The 19995-nt window shown below is 40.4% G+C and overlaps 1 protein-coding gene across 1 annotated transcript in view; it reads left to right on the top strand.

Moving 5' to 3' along the window:
• Positions 1–19995, top strand: part of LOC134659882 (protein slit) — a 50016-nt gene that overhangs the window by 19261 nt on the left and 10760 nt on the right. The window contains exons 19-27 of the mRNA XM_063515590.1: positions 54–193; positions 885–1054; positions 1433–1606; positions 2380–2452; positions 3257–3358; positions 4299–4431; positions 5273–5382; positions 6334–6447; positions 13345–13490. Of these exons, the coding sequence (XP_063371660.1) occupies positions 54–193; positions 885–1054; positions 1433–1606; positions 2380–2452; positions 3257–3358; positions 4299–4431; positions 5273–5382; positions 6334–6447; positions 13345–13490 (1162 nt within the window). The remainder of the gene's footprint in view (positions 1–53; positions 194–884; positions 1055–1432; positions 1607–2379; positions 2453–3256; positions 3359–4298; positions 4432–5272; positions 5383–6333; positions 6448–13344; positions 13491–19995) is intronic.

Here is a 19995-nt window from a genome sequence, read left to right as displayed (position 1 = left end):
ATAGAGTAAGTACCCATGTAGGTACTTTTATTTATATTACCTTCTTTTTTTAGCTGCTCATGCCAGCCGGGCTACACCGGTGTGCGTTGTGAGGTCAATATAGACGACTGCGCAGCACACCGCTGCCAGAACAACGCGACATGCATCGACCAGTTGGAGGGGTACTCCTGCCAATGTGCGCCTGGATATATGGGTGAGAAATACTAGAATATTGCTTTATATCGGCCCGATCAGTTCAACATGTAAGCCGACGACGATTTCCTCGCGGACGCTCCGACTGTGGAATGAGCTCTCTTCCGAGGTTTTCCCGAGGGTCTACAGTATGGGGTTCTTGGGGAGTGTACAGGTTTTTAAATGGTCGGCAACGCGCATGTAACACCTCTGGAGTTGCAGGCGTCCATAGATTACGGTGACTGCTTTCCACCAGGCGGCCCGTATGCTTGTTTGCCACCGATGTGGCATAAAAGAAAACGAAAGCATATACCCTTTATTTCCGAAACTACTGAGTCAAAAGTTTTTAAAAAAATACACAGTTCTTTACCTATAGATGACAGGAAAATCTACTAGAAATGTGCAGTCAAGCGTGAGTCGGACTTAATATACCCTTGGAAAGCGAGTCCGAAACGCACGTTACTTGGCCGGTTTTTAAAGTAATTTTACTTTAAGTCAATTTAAACAGGGGACATTCGTTTGATACTATGTATACGATTTGAATTGTTATGTTTTCAGTTACTCATTATCGGTTAGGTATGAACGGACTGCAACGGAATGGAATTTGCTCGGAGGATATAATCTGGTTATATCATCTAAGCCCTAAGAGAATTTGTTATTAATTTTAAACAAATAGTAAGTATGTAATTTTACAATTTCCCTGTCGTTCTCAGGCGACTTCTGCGAGAAGAAAATCCCCTTCTGCACATCAGAGTTCAACCCCTGCGCCAACGGCGCGACCTGCACCGACCATGGCAGTCATTACTCGTGCACCTGCCCACGGGGGTATTCTGGACAGAACTGCACCACTAACGCTGATGACTGCGTCAATCATATGTGCCAGGTAATCTTCAGCATAACTTGTTAGTTCTTCTGTAGTTGCCTGTGATATTGGTCTAGTTCAGGGGTCACCAAATGGCGGACCGCCGACCTACTTTATTTTTTTACTTAATTAATAAACTCCACAAACTCAAGTAGATATGGACCGCGTTGGTCATTTTTTTAAGAACCTGCTCTACCCCTGTAGAAACTAATTGGTGACCCCTGGTTGTGAATGCACGACAATGGGTCCATATTTCCGGTGTTTGAATTTTTCCTGGCCAGTTCATTGGCTGCATCGTATCCTCTTGGCTTAGGCTTCGATGGCATTTGAGTATGAACTCTGTTGTGAATGTAAATAAATTTACCTGAATTTTTTGTAAAGTTTGATGCATTGTCGCAGAATGGCGCCACTTGCGTAGACGGCCTCGATGAGTACAAATGCGTCTGCTCCGCTGGCTACGCCGGCCGCTACTGCGAAGCCGCACCGCACGCCGCTCTGGGGACGTCACCGTGCGCCCATCATGACTGCGTGCACGGAGTGTGCTATCTGCCCACGGCCGCGCTGGCGTTGCAGGTAGTGTAGCCACACAACGATAGAGGGCGCTGTAGTTAGTTATATATATTTTTTGTAAGGGCTAGAGAAGTGCAAGAAACAGGAAAAAAATAAAGTGCTCTGGAGTTGCAGGCCGTATGCTTGTTTGCCACCGTCGTGGTATAGAAAAAGACGCCTTAAGCCGCTCTAATTGTGGCCATCAGTGTGCTATCTACCCACGGCCGCGCTGGCGTTGCAGGTAGTGTAGCCCCACAACGATAGAGGGCGCTGTAGTTAAATGTAGACATATCACTGTATGTGGAAGGGCTAAAAAAGTGCCTTAAGCAGCTCCAGGGACTTGACCCTCTGCACATCATAATTGTGTGCTAAATTGTTTATGAATCTCATACCTTTAAACGAGCAATTCTTGTTTATTTATATATATATATTTTGGGGATCTCGGAAACAGCTAAAACGATTTCGATGAAATTTGCTATAAGTATAGGTGTTATCGGGGGCGAAAAATCGATCTAGGTAGGTCTTATAGCTGGTCAAGCAGATCTTGTCAGTAGAAAAAGCCGCGAAATTCAAATTTTCTATAGGACGATATCCCTTCGCGCCTACATTTTTCAAATTTGCCGCCTTTTTCTACTGACAAGATCTACTTAACCAGCTACTTATATATCTGGGTAAACGCGCATTTTTGAGTATTTATCATATATTTTCTGAGCAGAGCTCGTCTCCCAGATATTATGTATTTATAGTGATAACTGTGTACACGGTAGTATAATTAAACCGCAGTGGCTGTTCTACAGGACGACATTATGATGGAGCGCATGCACAACGCGCCGGGCGACTACCTCTGCAAGTGCGCGCCCGGCTACTCTGGTACGTAATAAAGCCATTTTGTTTATATAGTTTGTCAAGCCGGATATGTCAGTAGCAATGTAAAGCAAACTAAAGTATGGTATCCCTAGGAAACGAACAAAAAGCAGCAATGTACATCGAACATCGATGAAATGTAAACAAAACAGTTCCACAGATAAGATAGAAATGACACGCGATTTTCGAATATTTCAAACGTAGTGTTGCTAACCCGCGATTTTTCAAATCTGCCGCCTTTTTCTACTGACAAGATTTGCTTGAACGAGTATATGTGTACCACTAAGGGCCAGGTGCACCAACCACATTTGACAGACTGATCAACATCACTCGGCAGAGAACTATGAAAACTCCCAAACAATAAAATTTTGCGAACGCTTTAACGGTGACAGGCGGTTTGGTGCAACCGATTCTAAGTATACTTACAACTTATTACATTACGAACAAACGAAGATATTTGTTAAAAATAATTTAATTTGTTTAGAATAAATTTAAAAGTGGAATAATTACTGTCCTAGGTGTGAATTGAACTCACGGCCTCTGGATCGATACTCCGTGAGTTAAAGTCTCACCCAGGACAGTAGTTTTTCCACTTATAAATTTGTTCTAAGCTTAATAGCATCATTCGCAAACATTCCTACTTGTTTAAAATAATTCGTCGTTATCGAAAATTTGTGTAGAAGGCAGCACCGTATCTCTCCCTATACCGTAAACCCGTACCTAAAAATTTTATTCTAATCAAATTGAAATAACTAAAGATTAAATTACCAAGATCTCCAACCAACAATTCTACAATTCGTTTATTCACAGGCCGCCTCTGCGAGTACCTCACATCGCTCACGTTTAACCACAATGACTCATTGGTTGAACTCGAGCCACTGCGCACGGCACCTCAAGCTAATGTCACTCTCGGTAAGCAGTAAGCACTAGTGCCATCTAGTTTATGAAACGAATATTGGACTTATACTCTATTACTACAAGCGCCATCTAGTTTATGATACGGGCAGCCTTAGTACCTCACATCGCTCACGTTTAACCACAATGACTCATTGGTTGAACTCGAGCCACTGCGCACGGCATCTCAAGCTAATGTCACTCTCAGTAAGTGCTACTTAACTATACTTTGTATCTTTAGGTATTTAAATAAAACTAAACAAAAAAATTGTACATTTTCGGGTTATTATAGTTAACCAACCAAATACAAAACCGCCTGGATCTGTCACTGAACGACTTGACTTTAAGCTACTCTATTTGATCGTGTAATGTTCTCATCTACCCTCAAGAGGCTCAAGGAGTCATTTGAGGGTAGATTTTGTTTACTTTTGTTTCAATACCAAAGATACAGACTGTAGTACAAGCGCCATCTAGTGTATTAACTAAACCACCGTAACCAAAGTATTCCTAATATTGTCTTCGGTTACCGCGATAGTTATTACTCATATATAATCCGTTTTAATAGTTTTATTTCAAAAGTATTCCTATTAAATACAATTTTTTGTTTCTTCGCCGTTGCCTCTTTTAATTCCTTCTAATCAATTAGGTGCTTTTATAAATCTAACGTGCTTATAATAAAATCATGTAATTATGTATTAATGTAAGGCCTGAGTGGAAGCTCGAGTTGTGCGTGCAGCGGGGCGGGGCGTGCGGCGTGCATGTTAAACAAATGCGCACGTATAGGAGCGGCCTTAGTGCACGCTGCTCACATCACGCGTGAGCCCACAGCCACGCTGCACGCCCCGCCGAACGCTCCGCCCCGCCGAACGCTCCGCTCCGAGCGTCCACTCAGACCTTACACTGCATAAAATGGAATCTAGCGTTGACTGTCACATTGTAAGAAACCTATTTATTTCAGTATTCAGCACAACTCAGCACCACGGCGTGCTGATGTATTTCGGCGACAATGAGCACCTCGCTGTTGAGCTGTTCAACGGTCGCATACGCATCAGCTACGATGTCGGCAACCATCCCACTTCTACAATGTATAGGTAAGTTCCACTTCTCTTACACGGACACACACACACACACACACACACACACACACACATAATAGGGAGTATCCTCCTATGGCCCAGCCACACAAACGAAGCATCCAAAATTTGCCACTGAAATTTGAACCTAAACTGTAGGAAATAGAGTTGATTTTGCGTTGTTTGAAAATTGAACGAAACGATGCAAAAGCGACTCTGTTCCAATTGAACATGGTTTAAATTACATCGAACTTAATAGATACTATAGGTAGGACCTTGGGCCTTAGGAGGGTATTACTGCAATGTTTTGCCGCCAGAGTGCAGCACTAGTGACTTAAGTGTACCATAGAGTAACTTATACATACTGTACCTTAAACTGTTTTTTGACAAGTTGTCACAGACAATCAAATATGACATTGATACATCAAGGCGGTTTGTTTACAAAGGGCCTACCGGGAAACGCGAAATCGAAACTCAGCTGCCTGCCTCTTTATCGCTGATGTGACAGAGAAGTTAGATAACAATATTTTGACTCTCTCGTTTGCGGTAGACCCTTAGATTGTCACTTATTGTGGGAGTGGCGGCCCCTACGCAGACTTTCGCGTAATATTCCCTATTAGTCAGACACGAATTTTATTCACGTTAGTTACCTTAAGTGTAAGGCCTGAGTGGACGCTCGGAGCGGAGCGTTGGGCGGGGCGTGCAGCGTGGCTGTGGGCTCACGCGTGACGTGAGCAGCGTGCACTAAGGCCGCTCCTACACGCTTGCATTAGTTTAACATGCACGCCGCACACCCCGCCCCGCTGCACGCACAACTCGAGCGTCCACTGAGGCCTTACAGTAAGTTTTTTTTTCTTAGCTTTGAAATGGTGTCGGACGGCGCGTACCACAAGGCGGAACTAGTCGCAGTAAAGAAAAACTTCACTTTGCGAGTCGATGACGGTCCGGCACGCTCCATCATCAATGAAGGTGACGCGTCTCTTTCTATCTAGTGTGTTAGAGAGGGACGAATGCTGTCATCTTCGAACACAAGGCGGAATTAATGCGGATAATCTATAACTATATGTCGGGAATCGTGGGCGTAAATATCATACTATCAGGAGCACATCAGGACCTTCAATCATTGATGGCGAGCCCTCGTCAATGAAATACGTTATTCAACTCGCAGTCTTTACTGGATAAGACTGATTACAAATCATATCACACGTTACACTTCTTATTCAAAGCAAACCAGTGGATTAGACCCAGGAACCGCCACAGACGTCATCTTCTCCCGTTCATTCTCTGATCTCATCTGAAGATTGATTGACAGCATAACTTCAATTGTTCTGGATTTCATTTGTTTTTGACAGCGCACTCTATGACGCCTTGGCGGAACTGCGCCGAACGCCACTCAGGTGTACACATAACACCCTAGTTTGCTCTATTTGTCAAAGATTGCATGATAAAACGCCTCTCAAAGGCGATAGATGGCACAATTCAATCATTCTCCGACATATCTCTCTTCTTCCTCGCGTTATCCCGGCATTTTGTTTTGTCACGGCTCATGGGAGCCTGGGGTCCGCTTGACAACTAATCCCACGAATTGACGTAGGCACTAGTTTTTACGAAAGCGACTGCCATCTGACCTTCCAACCCAGAGGGGAAACTAGGCCTTATTGGGATTAGTCCGGTTTCCTCACGATGTTTTCCTTCACCGAAAAGCAACTGGTAAATATCAAATTATATTTCGTACATAAGTTCCGAAAAACTCATTGGTACGAGCCGGGGTTTGAACCCGCGACCTCCGGATTGAAAGTCGCACGCTCTTACCGCTAGGCCACCAGCGCTTATTAATCATTCTCCGACATATATATTATGTTATTCAATGCTCGGTTTTCCTTATTTCTTAATTGTTTAACTTAGAGTTTAATATTTCAGGCAACAAGGAATACCTCCGTCTCGAGCGGCCTATGTATATCGGCGGTGTGCCAGAAGATGTCGCTAGGGACGCGTTCAGCAAGTGGCACCTCCGTAACATTACCAGCTTTAGAGGTAAGCTTCTAAATTAAAGTTTCATTGATTTTGATTGATGTGTGAAATCCAAGATATTTTTCACACCACCTATTCGGAAAAGAGCTTTTTCTTCCCTGCTAGGAGCGATCAAAGTGGCACTTTTCCTCCCTGCTAGGAGGGATCAAAGTGGCACTTTTCCTCCCTGCTAGGAGGGATCAAAGTAACACTTTTCTGCACACTATTTTTACATTTTTTTTGCACATTATTTTTTTAGCTTAAATAATCTGTTTAAGCATCAGATTGTGTCAACACTAAGATTTTTTATTTTCCTCAAATAGTTGATGTGAAAGTATGTGTCACACGGTATCAAAATTATTTCGAATGCCGCCTGTTTATTTTTGTGACAACAATGAAAGAATACTGAAAATAGGTTCAACTTGATCCAATACATCAGATTATGTAGCGATGCTACACGGTTTCCCATACTAAAAACATACTACACAACCTGCAATGAATGAGTGTCGCATTTCCGACAAAATAACATATACCAAAGTATGACAATTATGTAAAACTGTAGTATACCTTCTCAGCTGTAGGTTGATCAAAATACCCCGCCTCCTGGCTGGCTAGATTCGAAGAAACAAGCCCAAAGAGAATGCCACTCGAACGGAACTTGTCACCCGGGTTGTGCTGAAATTACTGGACTGAACCTGGCTTTGCGCATATCAAAATGATCCTTGTGATCCACTCTAACTGCTCAAATAGGTCACATCCTAATCTAATTAGTATTTTAGAATCATTTATAAAATTGCTTAAAATTATAAATCATAAATATGTGGGTCCTCCATCGTTCGACAGAAGAAACGTCAAAATAAACGAAGGTTTCGTTACTGCATAGGCAGGGAAGATATTCCGAACGAAACAATGTAGGAAATAGTAATAAAAGATGTAATTATTAATTATTATTGTTAACAACTTAAAATAATTCAAGTATTAATGAACATTTGTATTTTACAAGAATTACTGGATTTAAAAAATGCTCGAGTTGGTTTGAAGTTTAATGCATTGATGTGAATCGAAACGCAATTGACGGGTTGGTGGACTTTTCGAGAGGTGACAGGGCAGAACACTTGGGGGGTTTTTGGGTTTGTCGGGACGACGTGGGCTGGAAGCTTGTCCTAGATCGATTGTGGGAAAAATTGTCACGTCTCCTCCTGCCGCCCGGCTCAGCCGGTGGGAACTCGGACTATGATGTAGGCCCGTTTCCGTGGGTGAATCGCGTGGGTGATTCGCGTGAGTGAAGTGCGCGTTCCGGTGTACCCTTCGCCGCCTTCCGAAGGGGAAACATGGTGGACAGTCGTGCTCCCGCGCACGTCAGCGTGTGCCGCCAGCTTGGCGGCGCGGCGCATTGACGCCGCGTCCCATAGCCGTAGGGCACGGCCCCGACCCGCAGACCGTGCGTCAGGCGGCCCAGAGCGCCGCTTGACGATCCCGAGGCTCTTCATGCGGTCCCGCCCGCGAAGATACCGGCTGCCGCGGACCGTTCTCGCCCTGGCTTAAAGAAGTTAAGGCTCGACGAACGGCCGCCGCCTTCTGACCACATCCGCCTGCTGCGGCCAGCAGCAGTGTTTCTCCGGATAACGACCTTGCGCCGGATTCGTGAGTGCACCAAACTTTAGTGTTAGATTTTGGCCAAAATCTCGCGTCCCGTTTGATCTCGCGGCCGTATTTTTAAGGCTCTAGGACTATATTAACGTTCCCCCTCAGCGGTCGGGGTATTCTCTGTTTCCCAGCGCCCGCATCTAGCGAGGTGCCATGTAAATAAGGTCTGTCACCGATTTGGAAAGTAAATTGCATGATACACATTTGGCCTTATCCTTTATAGCGCCCTATCCCTACTCTCATAACCAGGTTTAAAGCAACAAGAGGTCCTTGTATTTCAATGGTTCAGTGTCTTGCTGCGAGCCTTATCCGGCATCTATTGTTGAGCATTTAAAAGTGTTGAAAGCATAATCTTAACAAACCACAACTATTCGGCCATCGCCGCTTCAAAAAATTCTCATTTTTATACACTACAATGGCGCCCGAACTTAAAAGCTTTCTAAACATTTACCCTGGTTACTGTGAGCTTGGAAAGGTGATAATAACAATTTATAAAAAAAATTGTCATTTAAAAAAAAAACTTAATATTTAAAAAAAATTGTTGAATTATTGGAGTTAAAAACACAATGTCAATTAATTTGTAAGTTTGCTTGTGGCAGGGTAGCAATTTTATCAATTATTATAATTTTTATTAGGCTACACTATGACTAATTAGCATAGCGCTCAGCCACTTATTATTTTTTTCACCACGCTCCATTTGAGAGCATAGTGGTAATTTATTTTAACACTTCAGGTGCAAAGTGAAGTGTTATCAATTTATTATACTTTATTACATACCCTGACACAAGCAAACCAGCTTTTTCACCGACATGCCGGACGGGGAAGGAGAGGAATTTCATGAAGTAGGTGGGGTAGATAGCTAAGCCACCCACCCCTACCCGTGTCTAATACCTCATTGTTTAATACGCGACCACTGGGTGCCGCATTGGACACCCGCCCGCCCGGTCAACCCATTTCCCACACATTTCAAAAGTATTAAAATATTTATCCACTTTTACTTGTCAAACCAACTCAAACTTAACATTCTGAAGACTTAGTAGGATAGACGAGACGCTCTAAATTATTTTTTTCGGTTTTGACTTATTCGGTTCTAAATAGAACTATTTTATAGAACTTAAATGTTCACATTATTTGTTTTGTTTGAAATTTGAGGAAATTGGCCTTAGTACCAACCTCAATTCCAGCTATCTTTGCATAGCATTTTTTATGTTGTACTGAAACATGCACCATTTGTATTCGCTAAAGGTAGGGAGATGTCGACGAACGGCATGCTGCATTCCACATGGAGTAGTATTCCTGATTTGTCACATAACCTCCGAATTTCCGACTGCTAGAGCAAACCGCTTTGTAGTTAAGGTAATCTGAAAAAATTCAGTTACCATTTAATCTCAGAGCATTGGTTAAGTGACATTATGCTCAAAATTGTATTTTACAAGGTGTATTTTCAAGCTACCAACTTATTTTTATTTTTCGGGTGAACTTCGGTAACAACCCATTTTTTTTGAGTATGCATACTTCCTTGACTCATTTGGTCAAGATTTTTTCAAGTGTTTTCTGGAAAACCTTATTTTTTTGTGACTACACACCCTAAGGGTCCAGGGTGATTCATTTATATGGGATATAACTCACTGACTTTGACATGAAAAAGAAAACCAAGTTTTTTCTTTTTCACGTAGTGTAAGCCCGCTGGCTACACATTGGAATATGACTTGAGTGTGAGCTACAAGTTAGCCTCCACTATAAGTGCAATTACTAGGTATAAACTAGCAACTAGTTACCACATTCCATTAAGGTACTAGTAGTTTTATAGTTATAGGCATATAAGCATAGTAGAGCATGCTATATTAAAACATAATTATTAGTATTGTACTATGTATATGACTACTAGTAATATACTAAATAGTAAGAATTGAAAAATATAGTTGAAAATACTTGATATTTAAATTAGGTTTTAAATACATTAGTTAACCATAAAATAGAGATTAGCTTATTGGTAGTTACATTGAAAGTGGTTAGACCACTCAACTTAGGATTATTTTAAATGAAATCCAAGGGATATTTTTAGTTAGGTTGTAGAAACCACAGTGTACTAGCTAGACACTGTGATTTCCAATACATAACATACAAGGATAAAGGTCTAGGACATAGGTCTAACAAGTAGTAATAAAACTTTATAGTCCAAGAGACGGACATAGGTAGACTAAGTTTTAATAATAGCCGGCATGCTCAACATATAAGTCTAAGCTTAGGGTATAACAATGATATATGTCAAATGTATATGTATATATATGCATGCATAATTAACGTCCTAATAGACTTGTTGATTTCGGGAAAAATTCTCCGGTTACCCCGGCTGCCTCGGTTAAGCGGACTTAACCTCTTTGCCGAGAGAGGGGATATTGTAGCGATGCTACACGGTTTCCCATACTAAAAACATACTACACAACCTGCAATGAATGAGTGTCGCATTTCCGACAAAATAACATATACCAAAGTATGACAATTATGTAAAACTGTAGTATACCTTCTCAGCTGTAGGTTGATCAAAATACCCCGCCTCCTGGCTGGCTAGATTCGAAGAAACAAGCCCAAAGAGAATGCCACTCGAACGGAACTTGTCACCCGGGTTGTGCTGAAATTACTGGACTGAACCTGGCTTTGCGCATATCAAAATGATCCTTGTGATCCACTCTAACTGCTCAAATAGGTCACATCCTAATCTAATTAGTATTTTAGAATCATTTATAAAATTGCTTAAAATTATAAATCATAAATATGTGGGTCCTCCATCGTTCGACAGAAGAAACGTCAAAATAAACGAAGGTTTCGTTACTGCATAGGCAGGGAAGATATTCCGAACGAAACAATGTAGGAAATAGTAATAAAAGATGTAATTATTAATTATTATTGTTAACAACTTAAAATAATTCAAGTATTAATGAACATTTGTATTTTACAAGAATTACTGGATTTAAAAAATGCTCGAGTTGGTTTGAAGTTTAATGCATTGATGTGAATCGAAACGCAATTGACGGGTTGGTGGACTTTTCGAGAGGTGACAGGGCAGAACACTTGGGGGGTTTTTGGGTTTGTCGGGACGACGTGGGCTGGAAGCTTGTCCTAGATCGATTGTGGGAAAAATTGTCACGTCTCCTCCTGCCGCCCGGCTCAGCCGGTGGGAACTCGGACTATGATGTAGGCCCGTTTCCGTGGGTGAATCGCGTGGGTGATTCGCGTGAGTGAAGTGCGCGTTCCGGTGTACCCTTCGCCGCCTTCCGAAGGGGAAACATGGTGGACAGTCGTGCTCCCGCGCACGTCAGCGTGTGCCGCCAGCTTGGCGGCGCGGCGCATTGACGCCGCGTCCCATAGCCGTAGGGCACGGCCCCGACCCGCAGACCGTGCGTCAGGCGGCCCAGAGCGCCGCTTGACGATCCCGAGGCTCTTCATGCGGTCCCGCCCGCGAAGATACCGGCTGCCGCGGACCGTTCTCGCCCTGGCTTAAAGAAGTTAAGGCTCGACGAACGGCCGCCGCCTTCTGACCACATCCGCCTGCTGCGGCCAGCAGCAGTGTTTCTCCGGATAACGACCTTGCGCCGGATTCGTGAGTGCACCAAACTTTAGTGTTAGATTTTGGCCAAAATCTCGCGTCCCGTTTGATCTCGCGGCCGTATTTTTAAGGCTATAGGACTATATTAACGTTCCCCCTCAGCGGTCGGGGTATTCTCTGTTTCCCAGCGCCCGCATCTAGCGAGGTGCCATGTAAATAAGGTCTGTCACCGATTTGGAAAGTAAATTGCATGATACACATTTGGCCTTATCCTTTATAGCGCCCTATCCCTACTCTCATAACCAGGTTTAAAGCAACAAGAGGTCCTTGTATTTCAATGGTTCAGTGTCTTGCTGCGAGCCTTATCCGGCATCTATTGTTGAGCATTTAAAAGTGTTGAAAGCATAATCTTAACAAACCACAACTATTCGGCCATCGCCGCTTCAAAAAATTCTCATTTTTATACACTACAATTAACATATCCGAAATCAATTGAAGTTTTTATACAAAATAATACGTTAACTTACCCGGGGGTACTATTAACACAAGTTACATTTATTCAACTGTAGGCATTTTTCTCAACAAAAATTAATTAAAATAATATCGAATTTTGTCTAAGACATACCTTTGCCTAAAATGCTCAATAACCTCGGTTACGTTTTGCATCTACCTACCAAACACTATGTATATTTATTACTACGTAATCTAATTTATTGACAGTAATTTAAATGTAATAAGTAATTTAAATGTAAATATTTTACTTCGCTCAAAAGTTACGTTTTTTCTGTTTATTTCTCACTGCACCCTTGACGCTAGGGATGTTTGACTGGCAGAATGCCTATAGGGGCATTAAGTCCGCCTGTTGTACTCTTTAATGTGCAATAAAGTTTTAAAATAAAATATAGTACCTACATTACATACCTAGGGAGGCGAATTCGTAAATGCTCCAGATCCTGCGATCTGTTTGTGGCCCGAACTGAAGGTAGGCTTTACGAATTACCGCCCGTGGTTTGTCTAAAGTTTTACGTCTCGCCTCGGCCAGGAAGTGAGATTTTCTTCTCCCGTAGCGGGAAGAAATTCCCACTTACGGGTCTAGGGTGACGTAAATTAACCTTTTGAACGCCACAGACGGCTTTAGGTTGGCATTATTTATTCACACAACTAAATTTTACCCCCGTGGCGTCAGTGGCACGGCAAATGGACGCGCCGTTTGGCGTTCAAAAGGTTAAGAGCCAACAGGAGTGGTCATTTCTCCATACAAACGTACTCGACTGTTTCCTCCGTGGGTTTTGAAGCTAGAGCAATGATTTTTTCAACACAGATTAATATTGTCAATATCTGTGTCGGACCGTTTTGCTTTTTTTGATATTTTTGTTATTTAAGGCGCTAGAGCCCTTCAAATATGTCCAAAATGGCCTAATCGATTATGACGCAATGAGAGGCGTGGTATTCAAAACTGATATCAATTAGCCAATAAAGCAAAACGGTCCGACACAGATAATTTCATAATCATTCAGATTTTCAAATTTGGTTACGATTGGTTAAGTTTTGGAGGAGGAAACAGTCGAGTACGAAACCTCGATTTTTGACATTTTTACGCAGGATTTTTCGCCTTGTCCTTATCGCACTAGTTTTAGGAGCCGCTTCCGTTAGCGAGACGGGTATATTTACCTAAAATAATATTTAAATCTCAGCTCCTGTTTCGTCTTAAATGATTGTCCCCCCAGGTTGCGTGAAGGAAGCCTGGATCAACCACAAGCGCGTGGACTTCGTGAACGCGGCGCGCGTGGCGCGCGCGGCCGCGGGGTGCGGGGAGGACGAGCCCGCCGCGCCGGCGCCGCCCGCCGTGCTGCAGGACCCGCACCACGCCCCGGTATAGTTTGTAGCTTTCTAGTAGAGCCCGAAGGCTTATCCTATTGTCTATTGTTCAGTAAAACCGCACTTGCTACTTACCTGCAAAAAAGGGTCTTCATTATTCTATTTGGCACCTGAGCGCGGGCTAGTCCAACGCTCAAAAAACCAGTGTAGGTGCGCTCTCCGATAACGCGCCTTTGTTACGCATCTCGATGACACATTTTAGACTGGTTCTGTAGCGTCCGACTCGCCGGCACTCAGTAACCGAAGTACCGATTTTTTATGCAGGTGGTTGTGGCACGTGGCACGAGCGGTGTTTCTTAACAATAGACAATAGGATTAGCCTTCGGGCTCTATTAGAAAGCTACAAACTATACCGACCGGCCTGAGCCTATCTATCTCTTATTTGTACCTCTATACACGATGATTTTTAGGGTCCCGTACCCAAAGGGTAAAAACGGGACCCTATTACTAAGACTCCGCTGTCCGTCCGTCTGTCCGTCCGTCCGTCCGTCTGTCACCAGGCTGTATCTCACGAACCATCATAGCTAAACAGTTGAAATTTTCACAGATGATGTATTTTTGTTGCCGCTATAACAACAAACACTAAAAACGGAATAAAATAAAGATTTAAGTGGGGCTCCCATACGACAAACGTCATTTTTGACCGAAGTCAAGCAACGTCGGGCGGGGTCAGTACTTGGATGGGTGACCGTTTTTTTTGCTTGTTTTGCTCTATTTTTTGTTGATGGTGCGGAACCCTCCGTGCGCGAGTCCGACTCGCACTTGGCCGGTTTTTTAATCGGTGATCAGGAACATTTTTTCTAACTCAGTAATTGATGTAGATCACGTTGAAGTCGTAATGACATGGAAACAAACTTGTTTTTTTTTTTAAATCATAATTTTAATTTTGAGATCAATTTTATCCTAAAATCCTTGTCACTCTACTAATCGGTATCTATGAATTATAGCCTCTTTACAAACTTAATGGCAATTGATAATTTATGAGTAACAACTTGTCATTGTCATTGTCATATGCATAAACAAACTCATAAATTCGTCAAATTTCCCGCCATATCAATGGCACTTGACGTATCGTAGTTACTTCATGTAGGATAACCATGTATTTATTGGTTATTAGTTTTAATTATGTTTTAACTTTCAATTAATTAAACAGTGAGATAATTGCGTGAGATCTAGCCTAATATGTTTAATTTGAGCTAGATATTAATATTTTTCTACTCCTGATCACCGATTAAAAATCATCGTGTATAAGCTATACCTGGATACCATCTAGTGATATTCTAGGTTGTTACTTGTTAACTAAAAAATAAGCTACTCGGCTCGCTTTTATCTTTTGTCGACGAACTCGTCCCGAAGGCTTGCCCCTCCGTGCTACAGGGCCCCCACCATTCTCAAGTCAGTCTCTGTCTCTTTCCATTATATGTAAACTGCGCGTGAACGCCATCTAGTGACGTTTTAGCTACTAACCAAAAAATAAGCAACCAAAATAAGCTACTTAGCTCGCTGTTACTTTTTTACCCGCGCCGCGTCCTTAATCTTAATTAGGGATGTAACGATACATGATTTTGCCGATACGATACCGATACCGATATTTAAAGTAAATAATCGGCGATACCGATATCGATAGCCTGGTAGTTAGTTAATAGGTAAATCAAATAAATAAAGAATTATATCCTTTATATGCATAAACCATACTTATGTTTAATAGACACTCGATTTTAAAAAGTGTGAAAAACTGAAAAATAAAAATAAAGAAAAATATATTCCTATTAGGAAAATAGCACGATTATAGCAGCTTCACTGTTACGTTGAGTAAGTTATATATCGTAGTAAAACTTACGTAAGTTTTGACAAATCAAGTTAAAACTGAGGTGAAGAATATTCTTGCCCACTAAAATACCTTACTGTGGGTTGTTTACATTTTGTTACGATATCGGGCGTATTTAAATCGGCGATGCCGATTATATCGCCCGATATATCGTATCGGTATCGGTATCGTTACATCCCTAATCTTAATCGTCAACAGTATGAACTTGAAGTAAAACAACGGAGATTTTTCACCAAAATGCGATCTCTTTCAGACAACTCGCATGTAACACCTATGGATTTGCAGGCGTTCATAGGCTACGGTGACTGCTATAAAAAAAACTTTTACTTCGGTTGGTGTTTGTCAATAAACGAATATGGTCTTGCATACGGTGCCTGTGGTCACCACGTCAGCAGTCGTAATCACACTAATCATACTTATAGCTGGTCAACCAAATCTTATCAGTAAAAAAAGGCGCGAAATTCAAATTTTCTATGGGACGATATCCCCTCGCGCCTACATTTTTCAAAGGGTATAGCCGGGTAAGCATGGCCAAACTGCCCTTAGCGAAAAAAACAATTTCCTTTTACTGGATTATTAACCTATGTATATGTAGTGCATTCACCAAATATTAAGCCTCAAATGCTTCAGATTTAAAAAAAAAATGCAAAAAAAGAAAAATCATTTTTATTTTATTACAGCCAAAGTACTAATCCGATTTCTTTGTAATTTGGGTATGTTGTATATACAATTAAGGTCGCTTTCTGAAAAAAATAATATTGAATTATCTCTTAAAATAATAGTAAAAAATTTAGATGAAAATTTTCAGAAAAATAAAAAAAATACATGCGAGATAGCGACAGTTATCAAATTTACATATTTCATGTAGAATTTAATAATGTTTAACATATATTTTTTTCAAAAATTAAAATCGGGATTAACAGTGTTAAAAACTCGAATTTGTAACATCCCATAATACCTTCTCTTCATACAAAATAACTTGTACGTTATACTAGAAAGTTATATTCCCAACGCAATTTGAATTTAGAACGCGACTTATTTCGCTGAGCGCGGACCTTAAACTCCGTGGCTGTATGCGGCTAGGGCGAACGGCATTCAGAGATTTAAAAAGCGGCCAAGTGCGAGTCGGACTCGCCCATGAAGGGTTCCGTATTTAGGCGATTTATGACGTATAAAAAAAAAACTATTTACAAGATCTCGTTCAAACCAATTTTCGGTGGAAGTTTACATGGTAATGTACATCATATATTTTTTTTAGTTTTATCATTTTCTTATTTTAGAAGTTACAGGGGGGGGGGACACACATTTTACCAATTTGGAAGTGTCTCTCGCGCAAACTATTCAGTTTAGAAAAAAATGATATTAGAAACCTCAATATCATTTTTGAAGTCCTATCCATAGATACCCCACACGTATGGGTTTGATGAAAAAAAAAATTTTGAGTTTCAGTTCGAAGTATGGGGAACCCCAAAAATTTATTGCTTTTTTTTTCTATTTTTGTGTGAAAATCTTAATGCGGTTCACAGAATACATCTACTTACCAAGTTTCAACAGTATAGTTCTTATAGTTTCGGAGAAAAGTGGCTGTGACATATGGACGGACAGACAGACGGACAGACGGACAGACAGACAGACATGACGAATCTATAAGGGTTCCGTTTTTTGCCATTTGGCTACGGAACCCTAAAAAAAGCGCGGGAACAGGAAAATAGGCACGAATTTTATACAGAGCGTTAACGATTGAAAAATGTCTGGGTCAATTTCACCAAACGAGCATTTTTGTCTAATTCCCATGGAATTTTGAAATACTAACATTACACAAAAAAAATTATGCTGATAATTTGATAAAAAATATAATAAACATTAATTTTCTTATGGGGTAAAAATATTCATAAAACTATAAAAGTTATTTCAATTTAAAATTTTGGTCAGGGCACGGGAATTAGTGTGTCCATGGGAATTAGATTTTACTAGCACGGAAATTAGAACATGGCACAGGAATTGTTTTCTTAACTTATTTTGGTAGTTAAAACTATTATTTATGTATATTTTAATCTACAATAATGTACTTTAACCATACTGAAGCGGCATCGAACATATTTACCTTCTTTAATTTTAGTTTCGGACCACAAATCTACGAAAGTATGATACACTAAAAACTACGTATTTGACTAATCGTTTCCTTGATTTTAATGGCAACTAATCTCTCTTTCTTAGTAAAATGTACATATTTCAAAACAATACCTACTTACATACATACATACATACAAAACTATTCATTAAATTAAAAAGTGTCATGATGTATCTGCATGTAGATAGGTACAAGGTGTATGATCTGGTATATGGCCGTATAGGAAATGATACTAAGAAATAAGTAAATAGGGGCACAGTGAGAAGAAGTTATTGTGTAAGTTAATCTGAAGAAATCGAATATGCTGCCTTCATAAATTCATAACACAAAAAATTGTTTGACCACATATGAGGTAAGGTGGGGTAAGACTATCACAGACAGACAGACATGACGAATCCATAAGGGTTCCGTTTTTTGCCATTTGGCTACGGAACCCTAATAAGGTATCTAATAGTAGTAATAGTATTACGATTTTAATACCCCCTGGCACTGACTAAAATAACCGACTTGGTTTCCCATTACATCTCAAAACTTTTTTGTAGTAGAAGAACTGCGTTGCGAGACTTGCATCTTTTTACATGTAATGTTTTTGATAGGATCCCATCTCTTTTTGTAGGCTGTCCTTCTTTTCAGGTAATCATACCCATACCATACTGATACTATGTATACACATCTTTATTCATACTCACATCGTACGTCGTAGTGTACCTTTACTTTCCCTACTAATTGTAAGAACTAAAAGGTAACGTTGTTATCGCATATATTTCTATGGGATTACAAACTTATTTATGCAGTTATTAGATCTTTAGAACGTGACTAATATTGCAGTATTATTAGATTTTTATTGGCTTAAAAAGCTAAAACCAAATTACGTTTCAAATTTGGGTATGCTAGAAGTACCTTAAAATAATGATGATCGTGAGTGATTGTGTCAGTGACAAAACTAAGGGATTGTAAAGTGCATTAAATGTTATTTTGATAGAATGTTATTGAGATTTGATGGTACGGCCGTGCCACTTTGTTTTGCTCGACTTGGCGGCGGCACTGCCGTGCCCCCAGATCCTTTGTCCTTCCCCGGGTCTCAAACTATCTCCATGCCAAATATCATCAAGATGATATTGGTTCAGCGGTTTAAGCGTGACGAGATAACAGACAGACAGACAGAGATACTTTCGCATTTATAATATAGTAAGAATAGGATATATATTTATTTTTTCTTGTATTAGAAAAGCTAATTTATAACAACTAATCTATTAAACGAGCAATTCTTGTATATATTTCGGGGATCTCGGAAACGGCTCTAACGATTTCGAATGAAATTTGATCATATATGAGGGTTTTTTGGGGTGAAAAATCGATCTAGCTAGGTGTTATCTCTGGGAAAACGCGCATTTTTGAGTTTTTAGGTAGGTATATGTTTTCCATGCAAAGCTCGGTCTCCCAGATATTTAAACTTTATACGGTATACGCTGTCAGCTGTCAAATTTACAAAAAAAAAAACATTGCAAATTTGATTCATTTTGTTTCATGTAACCTTAGGTACAGGTATTATAATATGTAATAATTCCAGAAATAGTTTTATGTTTATATAATATTTTAATTTTATAATATGATCAATGAATAAGGTACGGTGGGGCAAGACTAACAGTACAAGGATTCCATACAAGTGATAGTCTTACCCCGGTGTCGTCTTACCCCACCTTACCTTACGTATTAAAATTGCCCGGGTTATTCGGGTCCACCCTGTATGTACTATAGTACTTATACTAAAAAACCGTTCACAAATTTTTGTGCATTCTTTAAGATTTCCTTAAATGCAAAATAGAAAGATATACGTCATATTATTATTACATATAATATATATTCAATGCCAATATACATAAATGTAATAATAATATGACGTAAACATTGCCAATTAACTTAAAGTGCCCCCAATAAAAGATTTGTTGACAATAAATGTAATACTTTCTAATTCCCGTGCCACTTAATCAGCTATTTTAGGTAAATTTGCTATGGGAATTAGGGCACGGAAATTAGAATTCGTAATAAAAAAATTCGCCAAAAATTTAAATCGTGTTTGACCAAACTGTTATGTTATCGCTTACATAAAGATACATAAAGGGCTCCTAAATATGACAATTGTTATTGAAAAGCTATCTGGAAAATAAAATTTATAAGGGGCATCGAAATTAGAAAAAAATTGTCGCCCACCCGGATTCCGAAATACTTACGCGATTTGCTCAAACACGCCACGGCTTGACGTACATCCGTTTGCTTTGAAAGACAGCCGAATACTGCCAGTACAGGTGAGGCGGGACACGAGGCGGTTCAAATACAGACGTCGGCTGTCAGAGCCCTGTGAGTTTTGCCGACGAAATTGTACTCGCGCGCTCGGACAAAATTTAAACATCGATCACGAGTTATTTACCACAATTAAGTTAATAGTGTATGTGCTCAGTGATAGTAAATATCATCTAGTTTAAGTATTTGACACTAAATTAGTGATACTAATGTAGAATTTTTCGTAGGATTTTTCATTAT

The sequence above is a fragment of the Cydia amplana genome, chromosome 25, assembly GCF_948474715.1.
Source record: "Cydia amplana chromosome 25, ilCydAmpl1.1, whole genome shotgun sequence".
Classification (NCBI taxonomy): Eukaryota; Metazoa; Arthropoda; class Insecta; order Lepidoptera; family Tortricidae; genus Cydia; species Cydia amplana.
This window is presented reverse-complemented; position numbering and strand designations above follow the sequence as displayed.